The sequence below is a fragment of the Apodemus sylvaticus genome, chromosome 10, assembly GCF_947179515.1.
Source record: "Apodemus sylvaticus chromosome 10, mApoSyl1.1, whole genome shotgun sequence".
NCBI classification, from domain to species: domain Eukaryota; kingdom Metazoa; phylum Chordata; class Mammalia; order Rodentia; family Muridae; genus Apodemus; species Apodemus sylvaticus.
The window spans coordinates 49,576,277-49,587,857 of record NC_067481.1 but is presented as its reverse complement, the minus strand read 5'-3'; the positions used below and the strand labels follow the sequence as shown (position 1 = coordinate 49,587,857).

Below are 11,581 nucleotides of genomic sequence, written 5' to 3'. Positions count from 1 at the left end.
GGCCATGCACAGCAGACACTGTGGTCCTTAGCCAGAAGCACTAGGAAACTCAGCTTCTATGTCACCCTGCAAGGAGTTGCTTGTCATCTTTCCAGCCAGAAATCTCTTTCCTTGGGAGCCTTCTGATGGTTTGTGGCAGAAACTTATGGAATTCACTGATTTCAACACACATGTTTGCTCCCTTGGGCAGAGCACAGCACATGGCTCTGGATTCAGTTCTCACCAGCCTGCTGAGCAGCTTTGACTTTAATGTGTCAAAACCAGACGAATAACATATGTGCTGCCTGTCTCACACGGTGTGATCATAGTAGCACATGCTTCAAAGACTATAGTTCACTATATGCTGATTTTTTCTAACAACTATATTTATCACAACTGCTAGCCTGCAAGCCTGTGTGTGCAAGACCTATCCTAACATCTGGCTGTTTCTTCACAATCTTAATCATTTAACCTGCATCAAAAAATGTTTATAGGAGTGGTATGAGTTAATTAAAATATTAAATTCTGAAGTTTAATCTACTAATGATCAGAAATTACCAGATTGGACACAGTTTACTTACCTTGTGTCTTTTTGTTTTGTGTCTTGAGGCATGGGCTCACAAGTAACAGGCTGGATTTGAACTCTCAGTATTCTTCTCCCATCTGTTAATTGATAAGACTGCAAAAAATTTCCATTTTATCAAGTTCTCCATCCTTAAATACTTCAAGAAACTTTTTAGGGGTGCATTTCTATGCTACCTTCATGTTGAGCTAAAGCAGACTGTCTCTAAGAAAACTCTTATCAAAGTCTCACTCAGATGATGCTAACTAATAGAATTGTTATCATTTAAGCAACAAAATTTTTACATGATTAAGATAACAAAATGCTAGTTTAATTCAGAATAATATGAAATGGAGTGAGCAAACACTTGGGTTCAATATAAAGAAGGAAACAAAAACAATACAGAAAACAATATGGCCTCCAATGTGGCCCAGAGAAGGTGGGGCTGTGATTCTACTATCTGTCCTGATCACATTAGATGTTCCTCCAGGAATAGGGGAGTTTATTCAGAGGTCACTGGAGAACCATGGTGGAACCCACTGTGCCATCAATTGATGCTCCTTTTGAGAAAATTGGGATTTTTTTTTTCAAAATATTAGTAACTATCATCAGTCTCATCTCCAAACATGGTGACACCATAAGGAAATAGAGTACATCTTCTGATAGCACACAAGCTTCTTTGCTAATCATGCAAAAACATGAACTGTCATCTTCTGTAGGTGATTCACCCTATCAAAACCGTGTTTGTGAATAAAGAAAAATGTTGTTTCTCATGTTTTCAGGACTCTAATGTACTGAAGTCAGGAGTTTCCACAGTGGCCTAACGATACAGTTATGAATGACTACAAATGTGAGTGAATGACCAACTGATGGGAAAGGAAAGGGATTTTATTTCGAGAATTCCAGAACATGGCAATGAAAATGCTTCACAAGTAGGAGGGTCTTCATTTGGATCCTCAGCATTCACGTAAAAAAGCTAGGTATATATCCACATTCTTCTGTAATGCCAGAAGTGAGAAGCTGTGGGCTGCCAGCGTCCCTAGGAATGGCTGGCCAATCAGTCTAGCAAATTGGTGAGCTCCGGGTTGAATGAGAGAGCTTGTCTTAGAAAATAAGATAGAGTGATTAAAGAAATCATGAGACTTTGACCTCTGGTCTCCACATACACTCACATGTGATTAAGTATGTACCTAAATTCAAGTGCAGACATACACACATAAACCCCCACAATTATATTTTCAAAACATTTCAAAGTTTTTAATTGTTTTATTTATTTACATTCCAATGTTGCCCCCTCCTTCCCATTGCCCACCCTTACAGAGTTCTTCCCCCATCTCTCCTTCCCTTTGCCTGTGAGAGGGTGTCCCCAGGTATACCCCTTCCCTGGAGCATCAGGTCTCTACATGATTAGGTGCATCCTCTCCAACTGAGGCCATCCAACGGAGTCCTCTGCTACATATGTGCTGGGGCATCAGACTACCTTATGTATGCTCTTTGGTTGGTGATTTAGTCTCTGAGAGCTCCCAGGAGTCTGGGTTAGTTGATATTGTTGTTCTTCCTATGGAATTGCTATCCCCTTCAATCCTTCCCCCAACTCTTCCATAGGGGTCCCTGACCTCAATCCAGTGGTTGACTATAAGTATCTGCTTCTGCCACAGTCAGCTTCTGGTAGACCCGCTCAGACAACAGCCATGATAGGATCCTGTCTACAAGAAAAACATGGCATCAGTAATAGTGTCAGGGTTTGGTGCCCACCCATGGGATGGATCCCAAACTGGGCTGGTCACTGCGTGGCCTTTCCTTTAATTTCTGCTCCATCTTTACCCCAGTATTTCTTTTATACAGGAACAATTCTGGGTCAAAATTTTTGAAGGTAATTTGGTGACTCCATCCCTTCCACTGTGACCCCAGTCTATCTACTGAAGGTGGTCCCTTCAAATTCCATCTCCACACTGTTGGACACTTTGGCTTGGTCATCTCCATTGAGTCCTGGGTGCTTCTCACATCCCAGGTCTCGGGGACTTTCTAGAGGTTCACCTTGCCCCCTGCTCCCCACCTCCCACAGCTGCATATTTTCATTCATTCTCCTGGCCCTCTGAGCTTCTCTCCTGTCTCTGCCCCCATACCTGATCCTGCCCCACTTTTTCCCTCCCCCTTCCCTCTCCCACTCAGATCCCTCCCTCCCTTTGCCTCCTATGATTATTTTGTTCCCCCTTCTAAGTGGGATTGAAGCAACCTCACTTGGTCCTTCCTTCTTGTTAAACTTAAGGAAGTATTTTGTTTTCCTGCCTTGTCATCCAAGGCTTTTTCTAATACATGAATCTTTTATCAAATTTTGTATTTTGTACCCAATGTTGGATGCCATTGTAACCATGGGGTTTTCCACCTATGCCCCAGTTCCCCCAAATACTGACTCTGAGACTTCATTATATATGAATATCTGCCTAGGCCAGAAGCTTGGGCTGTTCCCCAACTAGCTCGTAACTTAACCCACTCATTCTAGTCTATAAGTTCCATATGGCTAGTTATCTCTTCTCATTTAATAATTTGTTTCCTCTTCCTGTGCACCACTCTATCCCAGAATTCTTCTGTTGGTACTGGAACTCCCACCTCCTATTTTCTGCCTCAGCTCATTGGCCAGTCAGCTTTTTATTGACAGGTGACAGTTCCATACAATACACAAGAAATTATCTCTACATTAACCAGATGTACATTCTGATTCTGTCATCTCTATTAACTGCTGCTTGAGGAGAGAGAGGGAGAAAGGGGGTTGGGGAAGAGAACGGAAGGCATGAGGAAGGGAGGGGAGATGGGAGGGGAGATGTGAGTAGAGGGGAAGGGAAGGGAGGCATGATGAGGAAGGGAGGGAAGGGGAGATGGTAGGAGAGGGGAGAGGAGAAATGGGAGGGGAGGGAAGGGGAGGGGAAGAAGAGGGGAAGGGAGGCATGAGGAGAGGAAGAGAGGGGAAGGGAGGGAAGAAGAGAAGAGAAGAGAAAGAAGAGAACAGAAGAGAACAGAAGAGAAGAGTCCTTAATAAGGCCTGATGTAACAAGAAAGTCCCCAGAATTGGGACAATTGTATTTTGTGTCTTTACAACTCCACCTCTAGGTCTTAGCACCATCTTCCTCGAAACTTCATGCCATGAGAGCAACGTGGCAGAAGAAGAGAATGCGCAGGCTGAAGCGCAAGAGAAGAAAGAAAAGACAGAGATCCAAGTAAACCAGCTTGTGAACCCACAAAGCCTACAGGAGAAGAAAGGGATGCTGAAGGGATGCTGTTGGACTGTATACTGCTATCGGCAGTAAGTCTCAGTGGATCTGGAACATCACCTCGCTGAGATCACCTGGGAAAATGACTGCCTTTCTTACAACCAAAGCAGTTCTACTGGCCCTCTGCCCTGGACCTTAGGCATTTTGTATTAGTTCTGTTCTCTCTTGTGGTGAAGTGGAACTTCTGTACAATAAATCCTCTTGCTGTCAACTGAGGAAAAAGAGGCCCTTGTCTGTTGGCATATGTTTTTACTATTTTATTGGGTCCTTATACCTCTATCTCCCTTACAACATTTATTTTACCCTAATCTCCCCCAATACTAGGTAAGAGAGAAAAAGGAGGGAAGAGTAGAGGGAAATGGATACGTAGACCTCTGTAGGCTGCTTTCTGCTGATCAGGGGCATTAGGTTGCTTGGGGGAAGTCTAGTCTTCATTGTCAGAATATCCAGCAGTCCAGCAAACCAGAAATAGCAAATTCAGCAGCAAAACATCAGCAGGGTGAAGCAGCAGCAGCTGAGACAGCAGCAGAGGGGAGCAGCAGCTGCCACAGGCCCTCTCAGGACCCTCACATTTATACTTTCTCCAGAATCCCCAGAATTAATCTGTATTTGGTAAAAAGAAAATCACACCCCTGCTATTGCACAAGGCAAATCATAATCACTTACTGTGAAGCAGTCTCTTATCCCATACCTGGGATTAAAACAAAAACATATTCATATAACATGTCTGGTTTTTTAAAGAAACCAAAATTTTCACTACACCTGTCTTCCCTCTTAGCAGCAATTCTCATATTGTCAAAGGAAACTATTGCTACAAGTTGCTTTAAACTTTTTCTTTTTAAATTCAAGTTTTGTCTAGTACTTTTTCTTGGTGGTCTTGAATTCCATAACAACATAAAAGTTAAAAATATTTTTTAAAGTGAATTTCAAATCATTATCACCAATACCCTTTTTATAAGGCTACATACAACTAAAACAACAAAAGTATATACTTTTCAGAAATATACAAAAAATAATATTTAAGTATTAACTGTTGTTTTCAAAAAAACAGTTTCCTTGGATATTGAAGCATTCCATCTTACAGGGAAGTGCCTTAAATAGGAAGGTAAACTGTGGGAACAAGAGGGAGGATGGGAGTGAGATGCGATGGAGTCACATGACAGATTCCAGGAAATCCAACACCGGAGACCAGCATCAGGGTGCAGATCTGAGTTTATTGCCCAATGTATACGTTTATATACAGTGTTTGAGACAATCCCAAGCCTCTAAATCCTTGGCCAATCATATCTAGCCACACCATCACCATGCTTCAATGAAAGCCCTGCCTGATGAGGTATCTCAGGAGCTGGTGGGGTGGAGGGAGTATCATCACCTGTAAAGACAGGAGACCTGGCCTTGGTTCCTTTTTGCTGTGTCACCAGTGTTCTGGGAGCCATCTTAGATCTAATACCATGTATGGCAGATCAAGATTCTTTAAGGAGTTGCAGAAGCCTGTGACACCGGATTCTCCTTCCCACGTACTCCTTCACAAGGATGACTTCCACATCCCCCACAGGAAACAATTCAAAAAGACTCTGGAAGTTCCTGAAATGGACTAGATTCACTAGACCCCACCTACCAGAGTAAGTAATAAATGTTGAGAGCCACTTTCTGACTAGAAACGCTGTAAAGAAAACTCAAAGAGTCAAACTTCAAAGAAGTTTCTGAGATCAGACCAACTGCCTGGAAAAAATCAGAAACCAGACAAGCTGCCTAGAAATTTAAACCAGAATCACTTGAAAATCATACTCTCCAACCTGTTGAACTGCCTACAGGCTGGGCAGCATGCTCCTGATTCCCATATTTTGTGATCTTGGGTGGGCTTTGGTGATGTAGCTGTCTTTCAATCATTTCTGATCGTCTAAGTGACTCCTCACCCATATTCCTGTAAGTAACCCCAAAAAATTCATTGGTTCACCAACTTGGACTTTGGTGATATCCATATTTTGGTCTGTCACAAGTCCCCTCTCTAGGGTAAGTAGATATATTCCATAACCATCCAAAATAGTGCCACCAGTTGGAGACAAAAAGTTCAAACACATGCACCTGAGGGGGCATTTCACACCTAAATTTCATACCACTCAATCCTGTAGTTCTGCATGTAGCCATCATCTACATCTAACTAAGCACCCACAGCTTTATTTCCTTGGATATCTCTCCCTCTTTTTAAGTACCTCTCCTCTGAGCTCTCCTACTACATGGGCCTTAAGTCCAATTAGATGGCTATTAGTTACCATTGGTAATCTTTCAGAGTCAGTTGGTGGTGGTAGGCTTTACAGCTGGTTAGGATTACTGATTGCTTTCCTCCCTTGCAGCTAGCTTATATAACACCATCCCATAATATGAGAGCTGGTACTCAGAAGGATTTATAGTCACTATACATTTCACGTGAAAAAGGAAAGAAGTTCAAATTTATAATGATAAATTATGGAGATTAGAATGAGTGAGAGCAAAGTACAATAGCACATATGTATGAAAATGGCATAATGAAACACATTAGTTTATATGAGAATCTAAATTAACTTTAAAAATAAAATTTACGTAAAACATAAACACTTTAGGAGGTATGTTTAATCTGATTTAAACTTTATTCAATATATAGATATAGCAAATGATTACATGTTACTTTTGAAAGTATATGTTTCAGGATAAGATGTCAATGTCAGAAAATAAGGATTATCTAAAGACACATTCAAATTGACTCATATTTATCCCAGAAACACTTATGCCAGAAAATTGGAAATAAATACCAGAATAGTGTGTGTGTGTGTGTGTGTGTGTGTGTGTGTGTGTGTGTGTGTGTGTGTGTGCGTGTGCGCATGTGTACAAAAGCATTCATGGGTAGTACATACCCATGTGTACTCAAACATGTAGAGAAGAGATCAAAGCTATGATGTCTTCATCAGTCACTCTCCAACTTACTTTTTGAGACAGAGTCTCTCGCTGACCTTGGAACTCACTAACTTGGCTACATTGGCCAGTGAGTCCTGGAGAAATTTGTCCCCACCCCAGGTCTCAGGTTGCAGATACATACCACTACTCTTGGCTCTTTATGTGGCTGTTGGGGATCCAATCTCAGGCCCTCATGCTTGACCAGCAGACATTTTATTGACTGAGACTTCTCTCCACCCACATTATCAGATTATTAAGAGCAAATTCCTGAGCACAGCATTTGATACTTATCTGGGTATTTTCTTGACACAAATCTAAACAGTGTTAATAATCTATATTTTACATCTGAGAATAATTTGATGACGATCATGAATTTGAAGACTGTGAAACACTTTCTACTCTTAATACCACACAAAGAGAATTCCAGTCATAATTAGGTTCTTAATACTATAGAAAATATTTGTTTGTTCTTATTATTCATTTTTATTACTGTGTATTAATTGTAAAATGTTAGGGTCTAGTTAGGACTTTTCTATCCATGAATATAATGTACTTTGATCATATTAACCCTTTTAGCTACTCTTTCTCACTTATCTCTCTCCCTCACTCTTCCCTTTCCATCCCTGGTAGTTTCTCTCCTTAAAAAGTAAAGGGGGGTGGTGGTAGTGGTGGTGGTGGTGGTGATGGTGGTGGTGGTGGTGGTGGTGGTGGTGGTTGGTGGTGGTGGTGATTTTTTTCGTTGCTTTGGTTTGGTTTCTCACGTTTATTTATTAGGAAATTTGCATGTGAAGATCAGTTCTGTCCTTCTATCACATGGATTCTGGGAAGGGATCAAACTCATCAGACTCAGCAGCTAACACCTCTACCCACTGAATCATCATTTGGGCCACAAAGAAAAATTATTTGAGCATGACCATTCTACTAGTGAACTAGATAGCCACTAGCTGAGTTTTTTAAAGTGTATGTTACTATACCATACCAAATAAACTGATGCATATGATGGTATAGAAAAAATAAAGACCTATGTAGTTTTAATTTTGAGGAAATTTTCCAGCATCAAATTGTAATTTTTCTTTTAAATATAAATAGTGCTATTTTGAATGCAATGGGACCTTTAGGAGATGGAGCCCCACTGTAAAAGTATGGGTACTTCTCTGAATATTTGGCCCATCTCTTGTTTCAGCCTGTTTCTCTGCTTCCTCTTCCATATCAGTGAGCTACCCCACATATTCCCAGGCACTGATGGAGCCACACCCTGCTATTACACATTATGAAGCCATGAGCTAAAGTTTTTCCTCCATAATTTATTCTGTCAGGGGTTTTGCCATGGCAGTGAGGAAAGTAACTAACAGACTTAGTAGGTCTAGTCTTCTATTTCTACCACCCCTAAGTTCTAGAAAGCTATCCACATAGACTCAACAATAGGCTGATTCACTGGCTTCTGTTTGGGCATAGTCAATGCAAAGTTCAAAAAAAAAAGCTTAAGCAGAGGGAAGAAAGTAAAGTAAATTCATTCTCTAATAATTACAGATTGCTTCACATTTAACTAAATTCTTATCTCTTGCCAGACAACAGGCACGGGACAGCAATCTATCACTGTCCATCCTTGTCTCTCTCCCTGGCTGTGTGCTTTAACTGTCCTCACGCCCAACCCAGTAGGTCCTAAGCCTAGGCTGCTAGCCTCAGAGCTGTGTCTGTATGGTATCCTTATATTTCCTTACATTCTAAGTTGTACAGTTTTAATGATTAATTGGCATTGGTTGTATATCTGCGTTTTTAAGATATGTTTTAAGTATCTTGGACTACCCCCACCCAAGTTATCAGTTTAGACTACACTGTTCTCCTTGTCTGACTTTAGAAGTGCCGAGGACAAAAGTATGTGCCACCACTTCAAGCTTTCTCATGTCTTACAAGACACCCAAGTCTTTAGTCATACTACCTTCCTTTAATGTTAAAACTAACCAAAATTTGCATAAAAGTAATTAAAACACATAATATTATTTAAAATAATATATCTGATTAATGTCATTTTAGTCATTTTTTATGGAGTCTGAAGAGCCTTAGAGATATATTAAAGGTAAAGTAGGCAGAAAAACACTTACCCAGGTTAGGTTCTTCAAAGATTTATTCAGATAGCTAAGAAATGCCTAGTCTAGTTATCTCGAACCATAATTACAAACTAGTATTTTCATCCACTTATTTCACATTTATTAAGTGTTACTGATGCACTTTTATGTCCAAATTTGTAAAACAAAAAATGCAACATGTAATCACATGAGTCTTACCCATACATGCTTATAAGCTAAACAGAGTGATCAACCATAACAAATAAAATGCTCATGCAAACAGTAATCTATAGTCTTTAAAGCATGAGGTACTGTGAGCACATCCTACAACATGGGTAAAACAGATAACAGTCCAACTTTCTACATGATGAAGTAAACAGTTAGACTCCCAACTCCACTCTTCTGGTCAGTCAGCTGGTAAGAACTGAACCCAGAGCCATGTGCTGTGTTCTGCCCAAGGGAGCAAAAATGTGTGTTGAAATCAGTGAATTCCATAAGTTTCCTCCACAAACCATCAGAAGGCTCCCAAGGAAAGAGATTTCTGGCTGGAAAGATGACAAGCAACTCCTTGCAGGGTGACATAGAAGCTGAGTTTCCTAGTGCTTCTGGCTAAGGACCACAGTGTCTGCTGTGCATGGCCTCACATGGGGGATGAGGAGGAGGTACAGTGGAAGAGTTTCCTCAGAGCAGCCTTCATGTCCCAGTTCCTCAGGCTGTAGATGAAAGGGTTCAGCATTGGGGTCACGGCCGTGTACATCACAGTTATCAATGCATGCTTCAGACTGTAACTGGTCAGGGGCCGGAAATACATGCCCATGACTGTCCCATAATACAAAGACACCACTGTCAGGTGAGAGCCACAGGTGGACAAGGCCTTGAGGAAGCCCTTGGTGGATGGAACCCGCAAGACTGTGGAAAAGACCCGGACATAGGAGATGATGATGCACAGCAGTGGAACAGAGAAGACGCCCACCCCAAGGTACATCATCTTCACATTGAAGCGAATGTCAGAACAGGACAGCTGCAGCAAAGGCGTAATGTCACAATAGAAATTGGCCACATCCTTATTGCCACAGAAGGACAATTTGGCTGTGAGTAGGGTATGGGGCAGTGCATTGGTATGCCCAATCACCCAGGACCCAGCAACCAGCAGGACACAAGGTCGTGGACTCATAATTGTTGCATAATGAAGTGGGCGGCTGATGGCCACAGCTCGGTCATAGGCCATTGCAGCTAGGATATAACTGTCTGTATTTGCCAAGCCTATCATGAAGTACATCTGTGCCATACATCCCCCAAAGGAGATGGTCTTGCTACCCAGGAGATGGTTGGACAACATCTTGGGGATAGTTACAGAGGAGAAGAAGATGTCAACAAGGGAGAGGTTGGCCAGGGAAAAGTACATGGGGTTATGAAGGCGAATGTCAGAGTGGATGACTAGGATGATAAGCATGTTCCCGATCACTGTGATGGGGTAAATGAACAGGAAGAGGATGAAGAAGAAATTTTCCTGCTCCCGCTGCCTTGTAACTCCCAGGAGAGTGAAATCTGTGGTAGAAGACTCGTTTTCTTCTCTCATGGTTCCTTCAACATGAAATCAAACATGAACCCGACACCATTAGTGCAATTATCATCTATAGATTACCAGTCCCCCCATCAGACAGTTGACTCCCTCTACACATGATTCCATCAAAATTCAGTCACATAATTTGAAGAAATCCCTGTTGATCAATAGTAGAGATGGTCGTTTATCTGTGAACACTAATCAAGTCTAAGAAATAAGGGCTCTGAAACAGCAATGTTCAGTTTCCCTACCAACACCACCATTTAATATTTCATTGTTTCATAATTAAAGTTCATATTGCATGATCTAGATTCATATTTTGACCTCAAAGAAAAATCACAAACAGGGGACAATTATGATTATTTCTTATTTGTTCAATTTATAGGACATAGTCTCTACTTCTAAGAGCCTAACAGTTTCAGGGAGAGGCCAGAATCACACTTGTCTCACTAACCCTCATACGGAAGGCAACCTTTTGGAATACTCTATCATTCACTCCAATTCAAATGTTCTCTGGAAAAAACTAATCAAGAATTTTTCATTGTTTCTTTAACCAAATAAAGAGTGATCTCATAGTATATAGAGTATATACAGTGAAATGGGAAGATTTTTAGTCATAATGATCACTGAATTCAAGTCCTACTAACAAAAGCCTGGTGAATGTTCTTCCCAGGTGTCCCATTCACAAAGCAGACATTTTCTGTCTCCTTCATGTTTCCCTTTGGTAGCCTTTCAATACACACAACATTGTGCTTTCTCTCATCTTCTCTTCCTATTCTTATTTATTTTGCTACCACCACTGCTTCATAATCTCTCCACTCTATTTCTGTTGTCTTAGTTTTCTTATAACATAAACTTCAGTAGACTAACCCATCATGCTTTTCTACTGAAAATGTTGAAAATTTCCTTAACTTATTCACCAGTCTCTTCCAATTTCCCTTATCTTTTGATCTCAGACATTAATTATAATAGAGAATACTAGCTATTTGATGATATCTATGCTATCCTCTTGATTAACAATGTCAACTACATTTCCCAATCTCCTTTGCAGTGAGGTGTAGTCATGTGACTGCGTTCTAGACAATCCAACTACGTGTTCTAGTTGGGAGCTTTCACCATACTGAGTACTAATCGTTTGAAAATATTAAAGAAGTTGAATAAGATGATACTGTCACATAATGAGATTATCCTGTGTCACTAGTTTCCCCAT

General features: G+C 40.9%; 1 protein-coding gene across 1 annotated transcript; it reads right to left on the bottom strand.

Moving 5' to 3' along the window:
• Window positions 1-9,447: 9,447 nt before the first annotated feature.
• On the bottom strand, window positions 9,448-10,386 carry LOC127695167 (olfactory receptor 1A1-like). The gene has a single exon (XM_052197104.1). It carries the CDS (start codon window positions 10,384-10,386, stop codon window positions 9,448-9,450), a length of 939 nt encoding a protein of 312 aa, XP_052053064.1.
• Between the last annotated feature and the right edge of the window lie 1,195 nt (window positions 10,387-11,581).

Bases quoted from the DNA above. Each gene is read 5' to 3' on its own strand.
- LOC127695167 (XM_052197104.1), bottom strand. From the start codon at position 10,386: ATGAGAGAAGAAAACGAGTCTTCTACCACAGATTTCACTCTCCTGGGA.